The following is a 22478-nucleotide window of genomic DNA, read 5'->3' on the forward strand; positions in this document are numbered from 1 at the left end:
GTGTGAGCCTCATGTGAGGCCACGTCTTGCCTTGTGGGCAGGGAAGACCCCTTCCCGAAAGACCATCCTTCCTCTTTTCATAGTTTGTAGTATATCATCCGGTGGGTTTCTGTCTTTGTCCCTGCAGATTTAGCCATGGACAGAAACAGCAAGAGCGTTGCAGAGCTAAACCAAGAAAAAACCTCGCACCTTTCCTTACGCAGGAATTCAAACAAGCACCCTGCGCCCCCTCCAGCACTTGGCTGTGAGATTCAGCTAACACACGCCGGGTGGGGAGAGCAGATAAATGGCGGCGGGGGGGGAATCGCCTGAAGAAGCATCTCCAAGCCGCAGTCCCGGCACAAGTCCTGTGTGGGGCTGCCGTGCCCTCTGCTGGGCTGCTGCCACGACCCACCCGGCTCTGCCTGCACCCTGCTGCCACATCGCACTTCTGCATCCAGGGCTCAGGCATCTTCCTCGGCCAAAGCCCTGAAGTGTTAAGTGGAGCGGTGATTAAGTTCCTGAAGTAATGAGGAAGGTCGTTTTAATTAAACCAGACACCACCGATACTTAAAACGTGCAAAGCTAGCGGGACCTCCTGGGACAAGGGCTGCCCCAAAGTGCCATTCCATTAAAGCCTGAGCGCTTTAATCTGCCGTTTGCTCCACGGCTTCCTTCTTCCTTAGACTTTAGGAAAACAAACTATCATTCTCACTTCTGACGTGGAAAAGTCTCCCCAGGACGCGGCTGCAGCAACACCCGCAGCTTCCCCAGCTGATAAATGAGCGGCAAAAGCCGTTATCCAAACCAAGCTAAGCCCTCAGTAGTGAGGTAGGGCGAGAGCTTGCTCTGTCCGCCAGCCCGGCGGGGACAGCTCCGCAGGGCCACCCGCCCGCCAGCTCCACAGGCCGGCTTACCCCAGGCGGGCGGTTGGGCGCTCCCGCATCACGGCTTGGGTCACAATGGTGGAACGCTGGACCCACCCGCCGCCCCTCCAATCCCCCTTCAGTCATGGCTCTGCCGGCCGCTGCGGCAGGAGCGCCCAAGAGGAGCGGCGCGAAGCGTCGGTTGCCTAAGCAAGGCCGGGCTTGGTAAGCCCGGGATTAGCGTTTCCTCAGCACCTGCGGGGAGAGGGAGGAGGAAAGGGGTGGGCAGGGCATGGCGCCGCCGGTCGGTCTCGCCTGCCTTTGTCTCTCGGGACGCGGAAAGGCTTCTCCGGCCCGCGGGAGGGCTTCTCCCTGAGGGGAGACCGGCCTCCCCCCGCCAGCAGTGCCGGGGAGCGCCCACAGCAGCTCCCCGCACCCAGGCAAGGCCCTGCTGGGCGGGCGTTGGCGCCAGCTCCTCACCGGAGCCCAGCTCGGGGCTTTCTGTGGGGGAAAGGCCCTTGCGCAGGTGCGGAAGGGCACCGGGGGAGAGGAAGGGCCGGGCCCGGGCGCGCCGGGGCCGGCCAGGCGGGCAGGACGCGGGCAGGACGCGGGCAGGGCGGTCCGTTAACGCCCGCCTCGGGCAACGGAAAGATGGCAACGCGCATGCGCGCGCGCGTCGGCGTCTTTACTACCCCCCCCCCCCCCCGCTCCTCAGGGGCGACGGGAGCCAATGGGAGTGTGGCCCTGCGCGCGCACGCGCGGCAGGGCGGGGCAGGGTGGGCGTCGCGCGGGATGGGCGCACTTCCGCCGCCGCCGCCGCCGGCGGCCGGGGCCTATGTACCAATGGCTGCTGGGGGCCCTCGGCGCTCTCCTCGCCGCCGCCCGCCGCCCCGCGCCGCCCCCGGCCTCGCCGCCGCGCAAGAGGCCGCCCCCCAGGTCAGCGAGCCGCCTCACGGCCGCCCGAGGGCCTCGCCCCATCACCAGCCCCCGCGGCTTCCCGGGGTTAGGGCCCGCGGGACCCCCCGAGAGCCGCTTGCCGGGAGTGGGAGCCCGCACGAAGGCCGGTGCCTCAGCCGCCTTTCCTCGGCCCGAGGTGTTCGAGCCGAGCAGCGTTAGTCGCTCTGGTGCATCGTGAGCTCGGGTGCAGTGTGGTGTCTTGCCCTGGGGTTCCCCTCGCTCCGGCTTGCCCGCCCCCGGCCTGGGCTCGGCCCCTCTGCCCGCCCAGAGCCCCCCACCCATTTCCCTCCGCGGCGGTAGGGCTCGTGATGGGCTCCCAAGGGGTCCGTGCCATCCACCGCCCTCTCCCACCCTGGCACGGGAATGGGTGAAGCACAGCAGGCTGCCACCCGGCTTTGGCCTGTGTGGCTGTCCGTGGCTCACGCCGCTGTCGGGTCACTCTGTGCCCACAGTCACCGTTGTTCAGGTGTGATGCTGAGGTGATTGTAGGTTCCAGATGTCCCCACCCCCTCGTTTGCTTTCCATCTGCACAATGGAGGGGTTTGAAAAGAGAGGAAGGGGTGGAAACTTGGAGTACGTGTGTTCAAGGAGCAGAGAACAGTGTATATATATGTGTAGAGAGATACTGGATGGAGGAAAGTCATGGTGTGGGGCTGTGGTATGTAGGTGGAATGGAGAAAGGGAGGTGCCTTCCCAGACGTTAACCACTGCTGGTGCCCCAGAGCTCCTGGTGACAGGCGGCTAAGCCATCTCCGCGCCTGTCACTTCTGTCCCTGTGAAGAGAGGGAGTGTATGGATTACGTGCCGTGTTTTGGGGAGTAGGCTTGCCCCCTCTGGGAGAAGCTGTTGCTCCAGGAGGCTCTGCTTATTGTCTCATGTTCCGGAGTTGACTGGGAAAAGCGAACGTCTTCCGGAAAGAGCATCTTGTTGCACAAGTAGTTGCTTGCAGCTGCTGGGCAGAGCACGATCCCAGAGTGAAGAATGTGCCGTCGTAGATGCTGCAGGCTGTCGTGTCGTGGTCTGACCAGGAGACCCAGTTTTGCTAAGAGGTCACTGGGAATGACAGGTGAAGCAATTAGCATGAAATCAAAGTGAAACTGTGTTTAGGTAGCTTCAGAAGCTGTCCTGCTGAAAGGCAGTTTTCAAACAGTGCTCACTGAGATGGGCTGTAAAATGGCAAAGATATTCCCAGGTCCCCTGTCTGAGTCTCTTCAAGGAAATCTAAGCCACAGGGTGGTTATTTCTGCCACTTGAGGTTTTCCCATGGCAGAAGGATGACAAATTATGGCCATGGGTGGTGAAACTGCTGAGGAAAGTAGATAAGTGTTAGCTACTCTCGTACCACACCACATCACAGTGTGCGATTTGTTGGGGAGTTAACCTGTGAAAACTTGATTTTTTTTGCAAATTTAAGTTATAAATCTTAATGAACTGTCCTCAACACTGGTTGGGGAGGAGGTTTTGAAAAGAACAGGGCCCAAGCGTATACGGGTGTATGCAGAGTTACTGAGTTTTCCTAATATCTTATTTTTTTGCCTGTCATTGCTAAGGAGGCAAGTAAAATGCTGGGCATAAATAGGTGCTGTCTCCTCTAAAGCATGGAGAAGGACATGAATGCATCTTCACATGGAAAACAGTCTCAAATTGCTTTTATTTTCTGGCCTATTTTTTCAAGGTGTTTCAAATATTTCAAGGTGTCAAAAAACACCCCCTTATGCACTTCCCCATTTCTCCCAGGCCCTTGGCAAAACCCCGGTTGCAGTGACACAGTTTAACCTTCTCACAGGGTTGTGAATTCCCATTGGAGACAGAGGTAGCTAAGCACAGATGCGTTTTTTTCCTTGCTTTCTTGCCCATCTGTGTTCTCTGGCCATGCCTACTTCAGAACGTCAAAGATGTCCCAATTTATTTCTGAATTACCAGGAGAGAATTCATCTTGCTTTGTGATCAAACTAATTCTAGTTACTTTACTAGCCTCTGAGTGGCTGGTAAAGTAAAAAAGGACAAAACAACGCTCTCATGAGTGTTGGGTGCTCTGAATAAAGCCGGAGAAAAAGTTATTTCTGTTCAAAAACAGTTACTGTAACCGTGGTCAGGTATTTAAACTGTTGTTATCTCAGAACATAGCCTGGGAGAGGTTGAATTGTGCTTTATCCCTGCAGAAGACTGATGCTGGAAAGTTGTCACTGGGGAGCAGCTCAGAATGAGATAGCTCTTGCTGAAAATTGAGCAGGAGGATATAAATATTTTGCCTTCTCTAGTTTTACCTTCTGAAATATCAAATATGCTGAGTAAGAATGCGTTTTTATAGGAGTAGCTCTGCATTTAACAGCTACCCTGCACTATTTTCTGCCTGACTTTAGTAGCATAGTAAGAGCAAAAATTCTTTATATTGTATGAAAGGTGCAGTTAAGGGTATCAGCTACTTTTTGTGCTCCTGATACAGACAGAAGATAGTCCAGAAGTGATGGTGCCAGCAGGGTTCAGGGGCATTACGGTTTAAAAGAAATAGTTTTGTGTAAGAAAAACCAAAGAATTCTTCAATGAGTCCTTGCTGTCTGTCATGGCATTTTTGGAGGCAAATAGAAGGGATTTTTTGTTAAGCACTATTGCCAAAGTAAAAATTTTTGCTAGACTTTGTCCTTGTATGAACTCATATAATACTTGGGCTTATGCTTTGTAAGAAAAGGTGCAGCTAAGAATTATTTCAAGAACTAGTTCACGAGCACTGATTTTGCAGTAAGCTATTTAAGTGGGCATATGCATGAGTTTCTTTCCCACCTTTTATTTCCTGTCCTACGTAGACTTTTCTTTGCAACTCAGTGTAGTGATTTACAAACTTAGACAGCTTAGTAATCTCTGGTGTGCTTTCCTTGAGCTTTGTGTATTAACTTAAGCAATTTTTTGGTGATAGGAACAAAGGTAAAACATTAGGAAGCATTAAGAGAACAAGAAAAAGAGGCCGAATATGCTTTAGTGGGATAATTAGCTCTCTGTGAGCAGCCTGTTGACTGGGAGAGGTGGGGGGTGTTGATGAGAGATGCTCAGCGGTGGCAGTTGGCTGTGTGTGTCTGAGATGATTCCAGGGATGCTTAGAGGGCGAGACCTGGGGGATATGAAAGCTAACTTTGGAAGTTTGGGCCCTGTGAAGGGAAGTCAGCCTGTTAGAAGCTTACCTGTGGTTGCAAAACACTGTTCTGTGTGTTCTTTCCTCAGCGTTCGGCCACCAGTGGAAAATCCTGACCAGACTCAACCAAAAAAGCAAAAACCAGGTATTGCACATTACAGAAGTCTTTAATATGCCTGATTTTTCTTAGGTTTAAGGTACCTTAGGAACTCTGGCTCTTGTACTTCAGCATTGTTACCAAAACTGTGGCTTTTCAAGCCGTTCTTTCCTTGTGGCCATCTCTGTAGCCAGTGGCCTGAGGGTGTATCCTGGGGCCTAGCCCTAAATATGATGTTATCTGTGTTGACTGTGGCAGGGCACGATACTTTTACTGCCAGAAGGAGATATCCCAGGTCTCTCTGGCAGTGAGCCCACACATGTCAGCAGAAAGAGTATTTTAAATCAAAGCTGTGTGCTCCCTCCTATCTCTATTTGTAATGTATGAGTTCAAAATACCTGTATGTCTTATGAGAAATCACTTAGAATCTGGGGTAGGAAGGAAGGTAACTTTAAACTGTTGGCAGGCAGAGAAAAATGGTATTTCTGTGAGCTAGTGAGTTTGGCGAGGGAAAAAAAAAAAGCTGAATTGAAAACAGAAGAGTCAGTTTAGTCTGAATCTGAACATTTTGACAGATGCATTTTGAAAACATAGAGAAAGGATGGAGATACAGCAGAGGGTGGACATAGGAGAGAACAGCGGGGTAGAGAAGCGCTCTCTTCGGTGAAGCTTTCTCTGATACCCCCTCCACAAAGTGTCTAAGGGTAAAATTATGCAGCTGCCAGCAGCCACGTTGGTGCCGCTGGATGCCAGCTGCATTGGTCATGATTTGAGGTGGACATTTCCCCTTTTCCATCTTTACTCATAAAGAAGAAGAAATTATGCTCTTTAGGCTGTACAACACCTCCTAGCACAAGTTCTATGAGGAGGTGTGGAGCTTCCTAGTTACTGCTTGGCAAATGATGCTGCCCCTTATTTAATGGTAGGGGCTGCTGAACTGCTAGTGTGCTTTTCAAGCTTAAGAGCATGAAACAATTGAAAAACATATCAAATTGATATCTTGCTCCCCTGTCCCTCCTCCTTCTAGCAATATGACCAACTCTTGGTAGGAAGAATTCACACATTAGTAAGTAGGCCAAATCTGCTTCTAAGAACGTGGTACCATCTATGCCCTCATATGCTAAAATGTCATTCTCTTACCTTCAAAGAAATGCTGTTGTCTAATGTGATTTAATCTCTAACACAGCCCCTTATTAGACAGCCCTGGCTTGGTTGATGTTTGGAAGTACTGTCTGAGGGGTCGCATGTGTCTGCTTCTTTAGTACTGAAAAGAGCAAGCTTGGGGGTAGCTTTGGTTTCTAGACCTCAGTGAACAGCTTCTCTCAACTAGACAAGAGTGACATGTAATAAACTGCAAGAGTACATGCGTGTGTGGAGGGGATGAGGAGGATAAATTGCACCCTGTGCTGCTACTCTAGAAACAGGGGATGTTCCCAAAAACAGGGTGGCAGACTCAGGGATTAGTCTTTGAGCTCCGGCTCTGAAGGACTGTGCAGTGAGCTAGCTAATACAAATATCACCGCCAGCTGCTGTTGGCAGAAGGGTGTGTAACTTGAAATGAGTTACACTGCTTTAGGTGGGATTCAGGAGATGGGCTTTAATGCAAATAGAAATGTTAACCCCCTTTTAAATCATGTTCTTATATGGCCTGTCTTTGTTTTTTAGATTATGCCGTCTCTGAATGTAAAGAGAAAGTTGAAGAAGTTTCTGCTGTGGTGAAGTTGCCAGCCAAGGCAACAAGTAAACGCCAGAAGGCTTCAGTCAGCAATGCCACTCCAATCACAGAGTCTGCAGGAGAGGTGAGCAACGATTTGGAAAGTAGGTAGAATCTGTGCAAGATGAAAGAGGAGGCGGCTCTCCCTAATGCATCTTGAAGTTGGGCCTGCCCTGAGCCTGTACGGCAGTAGGTTCTTTTCCATTTGTAGCAGGCAGCTCTCGCATGCTGGGTTTGCCTTACTCAAGTTTGCATACTCTGCTGTAACACCTGCAGCCGAGGAAGGAGCTAAATGTTTGTTGTCTTCCAGATACTTTACAGTTGTTCAAGTTTATAGTTCTAGTGTGTGTTTGTAAACTGTTACTCTCTTTCTCAAGCTTGTAATTAAGGAGTCAAAATACATTACGGTGCAAGAAAAACTGCACGTTTCCTCTCGATAAACCTCCTTCTGTTAGGTTCGTTATCCACCAGTCCAGGAGAGGATTCCTGTAGGACTTTGACTCTGTAAAAATGAGTCATGAACTGCTTGACTCTGTAGTTTGGTTCAAAGGTGTAGTGTTATTTTTCTTATTGCCCCATAGGATAAGAGGAATAAGAAACTGTCGTGCTCTAATTACTCGTCCCTGGGTCAGTCATTAACATCTGTACAAAATATATTTTTCAAGGGCTAAGCTATCACACTTTGGAAGGTTTGGGAGCTGACTGAGGAGAACTCGGTGATAGGCTTGTATTGTTTTAATCACTGCACGTAGGAGAGCCTGTATTAAAAAATTAAAGTGATCCTGTCAGAGATCCTGCAAAGATTTGCATTCTACTACAATCTGAACCAGCAGATCATGTGCCCCAAGTCATAATAGAGCTGACTAAATTTCAGGAAGTTTATGTTTGTTTGGATTCACATTCAGGTTATACTCATGTTGATAATTTTTTGGTTTTATTTAAGATTCAGTCTCCTCCTTCTGACCCTTCATCTAAAAGACCAAGAGGTGCTGCGCTAGGAATAGAAATGCTACAATTTGGTAAGGCTGACATCAAGTTATTAACTCATTTTTCACCCTACCTTGTGTACTGTGCAGCTCTACCCCAAGGCTTATGTACGGATTATTGCAGGCACAATATCTAGGTAGCATCTAGGAATACTTGAGTGTGAACTCTGTTTCTTCCCTGCATCGTTGCATTGTTTCTGGATTGGGGCCAGGCGCTTATCTTGTCATCTCAGTACAAGAGCTGCCTTGGGTGCAGTCCTTCAGTTATGTCCACTGTTAGCTTGCCAGAAGTAGATTGTTTTAAATGCTAATTTTAGGTAGTAGATCCTGATAACCCTTTTTTATTTCAGGTTTAGGCTGGCAATACCTTGTGTGCACAACTTTCTGTAGTTGCCAGTATGAAAATCTGAAAATATCCTAAAGTAACATAACACAAATAATATGATGTAAGAGAGACAATGAAAATAGTTTCTCTTTGGTGAAGCTCTTTACTGTAAACTCCTAAAACTCTTCGGCTTCCTTTTATAGTTACTGATGGCTTATACTCTTCTCTCGTAGATAAAATGCCTTGTGGAACCGATACTTGCTTGAATAAGGAAACACTGTCCCTTTCTCACAAGACCGTTCCATGTCTGAGGTAAAAATCCTGCTGTTTTCTCTGACTTCTCTGAAGGGTTTGCTATCTTTCACTTTCATTCTTGAACTTCTTCTGTGTTGCCTAACATTTGTATTTGTGTTCACATAGCAATGTTTTTCCAAGGTATTCTGGAACTCCTCCAGGCTGCTGTACTAAGGTACAGGAGGTCTCCAGCTGCTTTTTAAAATTTTTTCTCTAAATCCAGATACTTCATAGGCACAGGAGATTAGATAAAGATTAAAGGTCTGTGGTAGGAGGAAGTGGTGAGCTTGAGAAGAGGCTGATACCAGGAATGCTTGTGAAAAGGTCCTAAATAGTTAATTTGACAGGAAAAAATAAGTGGTTGTTTTAAAACAAATGCCAAAAAACGAACAACTTTTTCTCAAAAAAAATCCATGATGCTTGGCATAAAAGAGTTCCTGATTTGATAAAAGGACTAGCCTTTACATTGGGTTTGTTTTGAATTATTGCTTGGGGGATGCTGAGGCACTGTTTGTACACTTACCTCAGAGTCAGAAAGAGCTGGACAAAGGAGGGAATGGGTCATGAGGTGATTTGATGCTACTGTTTGCCTTCCAGTCTCAAAATTGTATTGATAGTCTTGTGCGTGCCGCAGCTTGGAGGTGCTGTGGTTGACAAAGTTACGAAGACCAGTTGGAGGCCAGTCACTGGTGGGGAACCCCAGGGATCAGCACTGGGGCCAACACTTTAACATCTTCATGTGGGGAGGAACAACTCTGTGCAGCGGTAGGTGCTGGGGGCTGACCAGCTGGAAAGCAGCTCTGCAGAGGAGGAGGTCATGATGGTCAGCAAGCTGACCATGAACTGGTGATACATCCTTGTGGCAAAGGCCAACAGCATCCTGAGCTGCGTCAGCTGTGTTTGCCAGCTGGTCGAGGGAGGTCGTCCTTCCCTGCCACTCAAGGCCGCCTCTGGAATGCTGTGTCCAGTGCTGGGCTCCTCCGCACAAGGAAGATGTGGACTTGCTGGAGTGAGTCCAGTGAAAAGCCGTGAAGATGAATGAGGGAGTGAAGCATCTTTCCTACAAGGAGAGGCTGAGAGAGCTGGGAATGTTCAGCCTGGAGAAGGCTCAGAGGGATCTCATCAATGTATATAAACATCTGAAGGGAGGGAATGAATGAAGAGGAGGGAGCCAGACTCTTCTCAGTGGTGCCCACTGACAGGACAAGAGGCAACGGGCACAAGTCTAAAGCCAGAAAATTCCATCTGAACGTCAGGAAACACTTTTTTACTCTGAGGGTGGTCAGATACTGGCACAGATTGCTTAGAGAGGTTGTGGAGTCTCTGTCCTTAGAGATGTTTGAAAACCTGACCGGACAAGGTCCTGGGCAGCCAGCTCTGGGTGACCCTGCTTTGAGCAGGGGTTTGGACCACATGATCTTCGGACATTGCTGCCGGAGTGATTCTGGGAGGAAAGTAGCAGCTACACTTTGGTGCCGGTGCCCTAGCTTTTAGAAGAGCTGAGGATTGGATCGTACGAATAACACGCCTGCATGGTTCTTTGGTGTTCTATATTGACTTGGGGCTTGTACTGCCATGGACATAACGTGTGCCTCTGAGTGCAGTTGTGACACGCAGATCATAACACCAGTGTATATTCAAGGCAGTTGTTCTGATTTTCGCTTTTGTACTTCTCTGTACTTTCCCGTGAGCCAGTTGAAGACAGCAGGTCTTCATCTGAAAGTTGTAAACATCCCATGTCTGTCTCCATCATCATCAGTGTACATGCTTTACAAAATAGTGGGTGGTGGAGCTTGCATCAGGAGGTGCATATTTGAACACTGTCTTGATACTGTTTCTTTTCCTGTTGATGTTTTTTAGCACGAGCAGGAATGGCAAACACCACATCAAACCTGCTCCAGACAACATCTTAACACTGAGGCCACCCATTAAGGAGCGCTCTGGGCCAGCATCCACGACTTCAGAAGTCAGCAAAATGGGGAGGCTTTTCTGTACTGCTGAAGAGGTACGGGGGGTGAGAAAGGTGTCTTTTGAAATGGAACAACTTAGCAGTTATAACAAAACTGTATGTAAATGCTGAAGTGGCCGTTTGTAAGAGCACAGTGGGCGTAGTTAATGAAGTTGAAGGAACGCCTCTGGAAAATCAGTGTGTAGCATTTTACATGCAGCAAGTCTTGGAACAAAGCGGTGCTTTGTTGCCAAAAGATTGAATTTTAAACCATTTTCATAGAAATGGTGTACTGGGGGAGGACCCTCCAGCCGGTTTCCCTTGTAAGTGGAGCGGTACTGCCTTGTCACTAAGTGAATACTTGTTGCAGAGTTGTTTCACTATTTTGTCCTTAACCTCAACGGTGATCTTTACGTAGCAACTTTAAAAGAATAATGTAGGCAAAAAAGCACTCAGTTGCTGATAATCCTTCCGTACAAGACTGAGAGGTCTTTCCCTGTCCTTTCCTTGCAATATCTGAAGCTACTATTGGAAAATTCCTGATAAACCTAGCTTACGTGGGAGAAGAATGTATACCAACGTACTGGAGAAGCACGCCACGGGAAGCTGTGGAGTACGATTAAGATACCCAGGGGACTCGTAGCACCCAATCGCTATGTATATTGACAGGAATGCTCATTAGCCTGAATTATTGTGCAAGAGGTGCAGACCACAGCTAAAGAGAAGAGGCCCCCCTTTGAGGAAACAGTTGCAGAAGGCATTTTGAGCTTTATAGTGGGACACGAGTTCCTAGAGCAGGGCTAACACACAATGAAGGTGTGGCAATCCCTGCTAAAGTAAATGTGAATAACGTGCCGGTGTTTTGGGAGCAGCCTGTGCAGTCCGCACGCTATGCAGCTTGCAAACATTTGTTTCCTATGCAGTGGTTTCTAATCTGTTCGTTTTTTCCCTCCATCCTGCTAGGATGTTCAGCGAGGAGAAAAGGAGAAATACAAACAGCTCTTGAAACTAGTAAAGGAAAAATACCCAAGAAGCTGCCCTACTCCACAGCCGACAAGCTTCCGCAAGTAATTATAGGAAAAATAACCATTAACTTTTTGGTGGTAATTTTGTTGTACATGGAAGTGAAGGGCAATTAATCTTTCCTACTCTCAGGGTTCTGGACAGTGTCCCAGGGCAGGTGGTGGGGCAAACTAATTTTTAAAAGACCGAGATGTCCCCTTCAGCTCCCTGCAATGAAGCAGGAATAGTCTCTGAATGTATATTCTAAAGGTGAAGACTACTTTGTTGATATGAATCTGTTTCTCTTTCTGATACTCCTTTCTTGTCTCTGTGTTCAGAAAGGTAGTATCTAGTTCTAGTGCTGGCAGTGTAACTTCTAGTATAAAAATCCACAGTGCTGGTTATTCTGTAGCACTGTTAAAAAGAATTTATCTTCCTGTTGTTTGCAGTTAATGAGTTTTTCCTCGGTCAGGAATCCTGTTTTGTCTAAGAATGTGAAACTTCATGTTAACACAGGGAATGCCAGAATTGTCTCTCTTCCTTTCCACCTCCCCCAGTCCTCCTTACACAAATTATAGGAAGTTTTCTCTTTGCAATACACTAAGTTGACAAAAATCCCACTCGTGTAGAATTCCAGTTCCTAAAGCAACCTGCAAAGGGGAACTTGTGTGTAATTCTGATTCACATATTACCAGAGATGAGTATATTTGATATCTTATAACTGTGTCAAGAGATTGCATAAAGTTAAGGACAGAAATAAAACACACAAAAATAGTAGAAGCCATTATCTTAGTGGAATAATTACACTTCAGAGCTGCACAGAAGGGGCCTAATTCTTGTAAAATAGTGATGCCAAGGTGGTGCTGAAGTACCAGCATGCCTTTCTACACAGTAAGACAGTAGCAAATGCCATGATCTTTAATAAATAGATTGGAAAGACTTGGTCAACGATGGTTGCAATGAATGCTGTCTTGTCCCATAAAAGGAAATGATCTCCTCAAATTAATCCAGATATTTGTAGGTTTTGCAAAGAATACTTTTTCTGTTTGAAGGAAAAAAAAAAACAATAAAACCATTAATTTGCTGCTGAAAAGGTAAAAGAATCAAATTTCATGATTGATTAGTCTCTTTTGAAATTCTGGAGACAGAAAATTTGACTCCTGTATCTTCAGTGTGCCCGAGTTGAAAGTAGCCAAGCTTCTGAATGTAAACTGCCTCCTCATGGAAATGCCCTTTTGCATTTTGTTATGAAACCAGTGCAGGAGACAGGGTGTTTCAGTCGAGGGATTAAACAGCCTAATTTTACCTTACATATTTCTATTGCTTTAACTATGGCTTCCAACTCTGATGTAGACAGTTGTGTACGAGTAAACTGTATCCTTTCTAATGAACTGGTACGCACCGATAACAAGTGCCATATGTACCATATAAAAATGGTGATTCTTCTCTGTTTTTTGCTGCGCCAAAGTGTTCAAGCCTACTCCAAGGAGCCAGTGATGACTAGGAGTCACCTGGAAGAACAAAAATACGGAGGAGATGTCTATCCGTGTGTGACAGTAAGGACCAGTGAGTATCCCCATGATTCATATCTGTTCCACTTCGTAGGTAGACTTCAAATTAAACAGGGCATTTCCTTAAGTCTCGAAGGTATAGATTATGCTAAAAAGATTTGTCAGTGCTAGTGTATCATTAATCTGTGTCTATTTATAAGGTAATCTAAATCAGCCAGCAGGTTTATGCTAGTATAGCTTTTGTCAGTGCTTAAAATGAAATGAGCTGTCTCTGGAAAGAAAGGGGAAAAAAAAGAGGGGAGACCCCCCAACCATAGCTAGTTATTGGTTAAAATGGCTTTGTAAGGTTTTTGTTGAAGTGAAAAAATTTGTTTAAAATTGTGCTTGAGAGACATTACTGTACTGGTGATGTTTGTAGCTGCGGACGTAACTCTGCACGGTACAGGAGAACTTTGCAGTATCTGGCTGTTTGTACTAGTGGAGGGTGATACATTACTGTGCACCCTTAGATGCCCGTTACTTAACTCAGACTTGTGGCTGTGTGTTAGTCTTTAATCCTTTTTTAATACAATATATGACTATTTCTATGATAGCAGAGCTTCAAAACCAATTAAGCTGATGGTGCAGTACCACTGTTTATATCAAGTTAGCTTCTTTCGTAGATCATGTATAGCGAGTTGAAGATACTTAACTACTGAAGGTGACCTTAGTTGTCTTCTGCAAAGTGGGCTAGTTAAACTGGTTTGCTGCCAAGTTATTTCCTTTTGTACCAGCAGTGTGCTGTAATACCGTGTGTTCATGTGTACACATTTAATATTGCCCCAGTCTGGTTTTTCTCCCTGTCCCTTAAATAATTTTTCATCAATACTTCTTTCTACCTTTCTGTGACTTTATTATGCAATCATATGGGTTTTGAAATTATTTCTGAGCAGGTGCTAGAATTTGGGGAAAGCTTGTTTTGTCATGGAAAATGACAAGCTATTCTTCTGAGCCTGGAGGAGCATCTGGTTTTGCAAAAATCACTTGTTTAGTCACGTGTACAATCTAGGTTTTAAAACTTAATAAATGCCCTGCTTCAGCTCTCATACACATGATATTCAAAGTTCAAACTGTTTGCCAGACTTCAAACTTCCTAACCATAGAGTCATCATTAAAAGTTTTTTGGTTTTTGGGTGTTTTTTAATTTATCACCCAGAAACTGAGAGCTACGTACATCTGATGGTAATTGAAAGTTGCCTTCTTGTTTTCATATTACTGCTTTTCTGTGCAGGTATCAAATGTGGAGATGTTTGCAGCCCACAGTGGTCTCGGAGAAGTGATGTGATCAGGTAAAGTCTCTTCTTTGTTTCGGCTTTATGTGCATGTCTCTTTCAGCCTCCGGTAGTGTCCAGAAGACGACAAATTGTATTTATTGCCTCAGTGCTGTGGAAGAGGAGTAGCTAGCTTGTGGCTCTGGAACTGCTGAATTGCTCACGAGCTAGTCGCATCTCAATACAGCTCCCATGCTAGAGCCACGCTGTGTGACAGACAGGGTTGTGCTGGTGTGGTGTTTTCTGGGTCCTTTGCTGTGGGAAGAAAATCAGTGAGGGTGAGTGGTGGCCCTATCAAGCTGTCCTTGGATTTGCAGAATCCGTTTTTGCTTGTGAGTGTCTTTCTGCCAAACCATTAATGAGCTGACATTTCATTTCTTTCACTTTGGAACTAGGATCGTAAGTGCAAGGATTAGAGAGCTTGTAAAGCCTGGTGGGACCGAGGCCGTTTTTGTGACTTACAGGATGTCTTGGGTTTGAATATGAGGCTGAAAAGGAAGCATGCAGTTGGGCTGTCTGCCTGTTTGAGAGGCCAGCGCACTCATTTGTATGGGCTGCCTGAGCTGGCAGGACCGTGAGTTCAAGATGGCTTTGTGTTGTTGAGGGAAATGGGGTTTTGGTTGCAGTAAGTGTAGCTACAGGGAGAGATTTTGTATGGCAGTCTGATGCACGCATCTTTCTGCAGTGGCCTGCCCTTGAATGAGAGGGGAGAACGTGTAGGTGGGAGCAAAGAGACTCGGTTATGGTGGTCCTGGTTTTTAGCTAATTCTGTCCCTGTTCTTCTCCCTGCTTTAAATGCTAGCGCTATATTTAGCTGTGCAACGCTGTTCCTGTGCTTAAATTGTCACTGGTTCCCCTGAGCTTGAGGGGAGAGAAGGCAATAAAATAACTGATAGAGTGTGATGGGTTCAAGTAAAAGGAACATTTTCTTGCCTTTTTTTGCAGATTTAGCTACCAACTGAAGTCATTTAACAAGGCTCTTACCATGCTGGACTGAAAGCCTTTAAAGCACAATGAGTGTAGGATACCATGAGAGTCTGTTGTAGGTCTCTCTCCTGAAAAAGGGGATCTATGGTGACAATGCAAATTCTTGTTTTTGAAGAAGGGACACATATATGGACAACTTTAATGTCTGTGTATTTGTTTGCTCTTCAGAGTCTGCGTGGTTTTAATGATAATCCTCTCCAAATGGGGATAGTCACTCTCTTGACTAGCCTATAGAAGGCAAGTAAACATCCTGTAGCTGTCCCATTTTTAATTCAATGTGCTGGTCTTAGTTTCTGTAAGCTAACTATATTTGGATGCAAGTATAGTTGTGGATGTTCATGTTATACCTTGCAGTATAACACCTAGCATGCAGTATTTCTCACCAGTAGATCACAAAGCACTTGATAGAGGAAGTGCTGGTTGCTTCCCTGTTTTCCAAATAATGAAACTGATAAAGAGAAACAAAAGGAGTACTGCACATGTAGAAGGAAGAAAGTTTGTGAAGCTCCCAGCTCTTCATTCTATCCCTGTCTTCCAGCTACGAAAGAATGGTGCTGGAAGCTGAGATGATGTTGTCACATGTTCATGTGTGCAACTGAAGCTCTAGTCAGAATCAGCCTTGAAAAAGCATTTCTTATCCAGAAGGTGAATTCTTGAGAATTACACGGGACAGTACGGATACACAGCTCACTCCTCTCTCTCTTTCTCTCTGCCTCTCCTCGCAGGTACCACACACAAGCAGAAAATTCGCATGAACAGGGAAGACCAGTGAAACAAGCCGTCGCAGGGGTAGGCTTGTGTTACTCCTTATTTCACTCTTTAGGAATATATAGCTATTTGAGATCATAGATTTTTGCACTCTTCTGCACTTAACATATTGTTGAGTAAGTAATGTATTTGTCCCTGTTGTTTTTCGCAGGGGAAGCAGGAGCATTATTTGATGAGTAGCGCTATCACAAAGGGTTTCCCGCTGCCATCAATTTTGTTTCTGGACTATTATGAGCACGCTACACTATACTATTTTTATTCTTCCCCTTTAATGTGTTGGGTATAGCTTCAAAATCTTTAGTGCACAGACTTAGTTGACCTGCAGAGCTGGACTACGGTATCTTTAGTCTTGTTTTGTTTTGTGAGATAGGAAGTACATCTCTTTGACTTCAATCTCTGGTCAGGATTGATATAAAAAATAAAATTTTAATCATGGAAATCAGAAATATTAATCTCAATCTCAACTTCATATCTACATTTGGAGGCTTTGCTGGCGTTCTTAATGCTAGCCCAACCCAAACTAACTTTCTGCCTCTCTTGCCTCCGTTTTGTTTTGAGTGCAGCCCTACCTGGGTGCACAGTTGGAATGCAGTCATCAATAAAAAATGACTTTGGAGTTTGCTGGTTGGATGTGTGTACAAAAACCCTTCCAGTTTTATACATGAGCAAGATTTTCTGCATTACCCCCCAGCAAACCAACCTGTGCTTGCCTGCTAATTTAATATCCTTTTGTCTAACAGAGACAGTATGGAGATGGAATCTCAGAAGAGGTGTTACTCCAATTAAACCTGGCACCTGCTCTGTCCAGAAAGTCATCTGCCCTTGATGGGGAAGAAAAGAAATTCCCAAGCTCAGAGAAAACAGTGGAACACTTTTCTCCACTCACAGAGGTACCATAGCTGATGGTCTGTTAGACAAAACAGAAGGCTGTGAAACAGCTGCAGGGAACTCCATTTATTATAGGTGCTTCTTAAGGTTTTTTTGAACCTTAAGAACTTGCATTTAACCTGTTACCGAGTATCTGCAGCTGTGACTTCACAGTGCAAAGGTCAGCAATAAAGCTGGTTTTAAGGATTTCATATGTTCCACACACTCCTTCAGTTGTGCTAACCTAAGGGTTTGTGGGGCTTCTGCTACCAGGACAAAAATTAGTCCAGGTTTAACAACAGTCTCCCGCAGCAGCACTAACCTGATTCATACAGTTATACTGGTGATAGAAGCTGCAAATAAGCTTTTGCTGATCCACGGTGTTGCAAGGCTTGTGGGGGACCTGAACCTCTTGTGTACCTCCTCAGGATCTCGCGGAGTCACGTACGCACGCAGGGCATGGTTGCACTACGTGTAACAGTGGTCACGGGAGTTAACTTAGCTATGCTATTCAACAGGGAGTGTGAGTTTAGGTTGCCCTATTTGTATGAATTTTGGCTGCTTTTATTCTTTGGAGTTGCAGTCGTGCTGATCTAATTGAGCACCTCCTTTCTTGCCCATTGAGGACTGACTTGGAAAAGGCTAGCAAATCCAAAGTTTACAAGTCTGCAGTGTGATGCTCTGTACGAGGAAAACCAGGTGTTTTCTTACTTTGTTAGCCCAGAAACAACCAAGAAGGAGATGCTGTTGCAGATCAGAGTGTTTTATACTAACAGACTTAGTGGTTTATTTGCATTCCTTAAGCAGATTTAGATAGAAACATCCATATTACAACCAGTTGCCTGTGCAACCTGGACTCCTGATTGCCTGACTCCAGTGTAGCTGCCTCAGTTTCCCCCTTTGCTGTTACTTCAGTCCCCTTTGAAGTCCCCTGCCTCCAAATTCTTTCAGGCTCCTGACTTAGCTGCCCTTGGTATGGAGAATGCAGCTGCTGGGGTTGGCTTAAACCTCAGTACTGCGAGGGCTGCAGCATCACATGGGAAAGGTGTTTGCTGCACTTCGTTTTTCAGCTGCTTTAGTGTGTTTGCTAGTCCACGTGTTTTATACCAGCTTCCTTTGTGAAAAGAAATTGAAGCAAACCTGAGCTCTAAAGTTCAACGTTAAGATGCTGAAACAAACAAACAAAAAAATGCTATTGTTAAATTAGCAAAAAACTGGCAAAGCCAGTTGCTCTGTCACCTGAACTTAATTTACAGGCCTTGTTTCAGCTGAAAGCTGCCCACAGATTAGTATGCTCCGTACTCTGGTTCGCAAGTCCTTCCCCATTTAATTGTTCATTTCAGGCCATGGAGAGAGAGGTCATTGCCGCGTTTGGCAAAGGTGAGCCAGATGAGATCATGAGCAGTGCCTTCAAACTAAAGGTCACTCGTGAGGACATCCACACACTGAAGAACCTTCGCTGGCTAAACGATGAGGTAAAACTAGCTGCAGCACAGTGATATTCTAATTCAGCATTTACTTAAAAATACTCCTGCCTAGAAATATCTGTACAGTTCCTATGTTAGGTACGTAAGGACCTATTGTTTCTTGTATTATGCGGCTTCCAGGAGTTAGTCTAGGTTGTTGGAGTGGCTGGCAGGTGTTTTTGTCAAATTGCAGAAGTAACCAAGTGCAAAATTCTCAGAACAAAAGCTGACAGCTGAGGCTGGAGTTCCCTCAGCTGCATACTTTGGGGGGGGCAGCAAAGACATGTTGCAATATTTTTCATTTGGTAAGCTAGTGCCTTATTTTACATCTCAAGTTTACTGTCTGTGGTACAGGTCATTAATTTCTACATGACTCTTCTGGTGGAAAGAAATAAGAAGGAAGGATATCCAGCAGTCCATGCTTTTAGTACTTTCTTTTATCCCAAACTAATTTCTGGGGGCTACAAAGCCGTAAAAAGATGGACCAGAGCTGTGGATCTCTTCAAGCATGACCTCATCTTGGTGCCGATTCACCTGAGAGTGCACTGGGCACTAGTGGTGAGTCAGCTGGCTTTTTATTTAGAATTGGATGGGGAGAAAAAACTAGCAAGAAAAGTCATTTAGGTTTTGTCGTGTGCGCAGCACAAGGTTGTGCTTTGTCTAACAGTCACCTTTTAATAACAGGTCATAGATGTCAGAATGAAGACCATCAAATACTTTGACTCAATGGGACAAAAGGGGGACAAGATTTGTGAAACTTTGTTGTAAGTAACTGCTCAGTCACTGCTTTTATGTTGTGAATGAAGGTTTTTGAGGATTGTCCCTGTAACACGACTGCAAGTTTTCACATTTCTTGCAGATAATGAAACAGAAATCTTTGATTCGCTTGCTGCAAGCTGTGTGACAGTGACTACTTCTCTAGTCTCACATCATCCCCTCTGCCCAGGGCTTTGGATGCCTGGATTCTGCCACCTTCCCACTATATGCACAGACAAAGCGTCACTGTCAAATACATGATAGCCCCCTGGCACACATACTGACTTTGTTAGTAATCACTAAAACAGACAAGAGGGAAGAATTCCAGGGAAGTGTTTCAGAATACCAACCTGACTGTAAAAGGATTACAGTCTTCTAAGAGGTTTTTAACTTCCCCTTCTTTAAGAGCTTTTCAGACTACAACTCAGTAATGCTCATGTCCAAGGGTGTATACACTCCTAATTTGTGATCACCTACACGTATACTTTTACTCTTTATTGCTTAACTCTTCTACCCTTTTCTTGTATTGAGACCTTTCCCCCCTACTTGTAATATTCATTCTTTCTACTGTAGTGAGCTACGTAACGTGCTCCTTCTCAGTTTGTCTGTACCTCTTCTGTTCAGTGTTTTAAACAAAGCCACTGTCTTTTCCCTCCAGCTTACCCCAGCAAGCTACCCTCGTGTCCTTACTGTGTGTTATTTGTACTTTTGACATTCTCCTTCAAGACAGATGTCCTTGTAGCAAGCTTTTCCAGACTTATCAGCTGCCGTGGCATACACCTCAAATGTAACGGGTACAGTTTTTCATGTTGTGCAAGCCTTAGATGTGGCTGCCACTGATGCAGAAGTCATAAAAACCCTTAATTCAACAGCTTTGTAGAGCAAGAGCAGGAGGGCAGCCCCACAGAGACAAACCAAGTGGTGTTTTAGTCCAGCGCTCTCCTGAGCAGTGAACAGCAGATGCCTGGGAAAAGGTATAAGAGCAGGTCTGCATTGAATAATTTTTTTCCTCAAGACTATTATTCCAGCAGCTGGTGGCTTGGGAACTTCCTCCACCAGAGGTATTAGCCCGAAAGTGTTTGCATTTGTTCTTCTGGAGGTGTACCCCATATGTGGGGTTAAGGCACACAGTGGTTTTATGGCATTACGGTTCCTTGCTTGATTTTTCTGTTCCTCCTCTGACAAGATGTGATTTGGGGTTTTTCGACCTCTACTAAGCAATGAGCTTATGCTTTTGTGGAAGGCTCTGTTGGAATTGTTGGTCTCATTCCTGACCGTTGCCTCGCAGCCTCTCAATGTGTTTGTAAATTGAAGATTTGGATTTTTCCTCCAAATGCCTTAATCCTCTGCTGTGAGGATCCTCTGACATTTTACTGTCCTGCCATTCATCTTCCTGTGATCCTTCAGCAGCTCTTTTTTTGTTGGCCTAAATTACTGAACTAAGTGATTTTTGTTTTGTTTCAAACAGCCGATACCTGCAAGAGGAAAGCCGGGAAAAAAGAAATCTGGAGCTGACTTTTCTGGAGTGGACTCTTCATAGCATGGAGTCACATGTATGTTGAGCACTACTTGAATTTGAAATGTGAATGTAACTCCTCGTCACGAAGGTCTTAACGCTTTCTAATACGTCCAAGCCTTTAGAGAACAGCCATAAGCATCTGTGTTCTTACGGTACCACATCAGGCTGCAAGGGGACCTTGGGGGATGAAATCTTGAAGCAGTGCCTCTCCTTGCTGGTTGAATACTTTCTCTTTTTTAATTAGTCTGCCACATTAAGGTGAATCTGGCTTTGCAAGTAAGATTTAAAAATCTGTTTAGCCGTTGTCAGAAAACGTAGGCTTCTTGTTTGGAGCACAGATCCCGGCATGTGACAAAGCAAAGGGTTGAGCTGATGTTTCTCAACAAGTTCATAGTAAAAAGCAGTATCTAAAGACTTGGTTTAAGAAACGACACTGCAAACCAAACCTCAAGACACCTTGCAGGGAGGAAGGCTGCTACCCCTTCTCAGCCTGCCAAGAATTTGGATGGTAACATCCAAGTAAAGGAAGCAGAGGGGAGGGATGACGTGCAGTTAATTGGGTCTATTCCTTGTGTCCGGGAGTGGTAAATGGAGTATGCAAGTAGGTTCACGAGTGTCTGGTTAGTGTGTTGCTGGTATCGGGTAATGTGTGCTACTTCCAAATTGCTTTTCTTTTAAGATAGAGGAAAATTCTCCATCTTCTTTGCATTCATTAGGAAATCCCTCAGCAATTGAATGGAAGCGACTGCGGGGTTTTCATGTGCAAATATGCAGACTTTATCTCGAGAGACAAACCAATAACCTTTACGCAGGTGAGTGAAGGTTATAAACGGCTCCAGACTTTTTTGCACAGACACAAGAGCCAGAGAAGTTACGCAGCAGCTGTTAATTGTGTCTGGGGCAGGGCCTGGGGTTTTGTAGCTCTCCGGTTTCGGTGCATGGTTGCTGGGGTTGGAACTTCAAAAGTGGCCTCAGCAGGGCAGAGCTGCATTCTCCATCCTTATGGCTGGTATCTGCTTCCTAGTTGAATCAGTGAGATTCCTCTTGGGCGAGATACTGCAGCCAGTGTGTCTGTGATATCTGGCCTCTGTATCTTTTGGATAAATGGGTTTTAACCCTTTGACCAGTTAAGACACTGGTTATTTCCCAACTCAGCGGGCTTTTATTAAAGTGCTTGTAAGCTGTTGTGTAAATCTGGAGCTGCGTGGGTGAAACCCATGTTGTACCCAAATGGCAAGTGTTGCCAGTTCTTAAAAGGAACTTCATATTAAAGAATTAACTGGGTGCTTTATGCGTATTTTCTGCCTCTTTCTGTGGTGATGTTATGTTTAATGCGTTTTTCTTTTCTTTTCAGAATCACATGCCTTACTTCCGCAAGAAGATGGTGTGGGAAATAATCCATCAGCAGCTGCTGTGAGACATGCACTATTAGATTTAACACTGTGATCACCTTGGGGTGACTAACTCTTATTTTAGTTACTTTTCTAATACTTTATTTGAAAAGGCAGCAGGCACACAAATTTTCCTGTTTAGGCTATGAAGTAGTGGTTAAGTTTGGGGTTGTTTTCCTGCTCCCCCCCTCCCCCCCCCCCAATTTTGGAGGCAGTAACTCTCTTTGAGATTAGCTAACGCACCTTAAGTGCAAGCCGGAAAGATTGCCGTGACCTCGCCAACAGAACGGTTAAGAAGAAGTGCCATGAACCTCCATCACTGATGTGGATGCTCATACCTCGCAGCACATGTGGCCACATTACGGACAAATGGGACTCTCACCTGAGGTGGTGGTAACAGTTGTGTCACCTGAACCGATTTTCCCAAGGACCATGTGCTTAGCTACTGTTTCCTCAAGGAGAGTTTTCTTCTGTTTCTGGAATATCTATGATCTACTTGATTCCCAAAACTGGATTTGTGATGACCATAGAAAGAAAGCATTTACCATCTTTTGATTTGTAACAAATCCATAGTGAAGCCCCTGTAGTTGGGGTTGGTTTATTGTTGG

At 45.4% G+C, this 22478-nt stretch overlaps 1 protein-coding gene across 1 annotated transcript; it reads left to right on the top strand.

The window, feature by feature from the left end:
- Positions 1-1680: 1680 nt before the first annotated feature.
- On the top strand, positions 1681-21896 carry SENP2 (SUMO specific peptidase 2; the record flags this gene model as incomplete). Its single annotated transcript, XM_082003834.1, has 17 exons — positions 1681-1781; positions 5019-5074; positions 6692-6825; positions 7684-7759; positions 8285-8363; positions 10206-10350; positions 11257-11360; positions 12764-12900; positions 14077-14134; positions 15829-15892; positions 16612-16761; positions 18082-18213; positions 18559-18762; positions 18889-18968; positions 20429-20513; positions 21196-21291; positions 21834-21896. 17 exons carry the CDS (start codon positions 1681-1683, stop codon positions 21894-21896), a joined length of 1764 nt encoding a protein of 587 aa, XP_081859960.1.
- Positions 21897-22478: the final 582 nt, after the last annotated feature.

Source organism: Phaethon aethereus, assembly GCF_964289735.1.
Source record: "Phaethon aethereus genome assembly, chromosome: 9".
NCBI lineage: Eukaryota > Metazoa > Chordata > Aves > Phaethontiformes > Phaethontidae > Phaethon > Phaethon aethereus.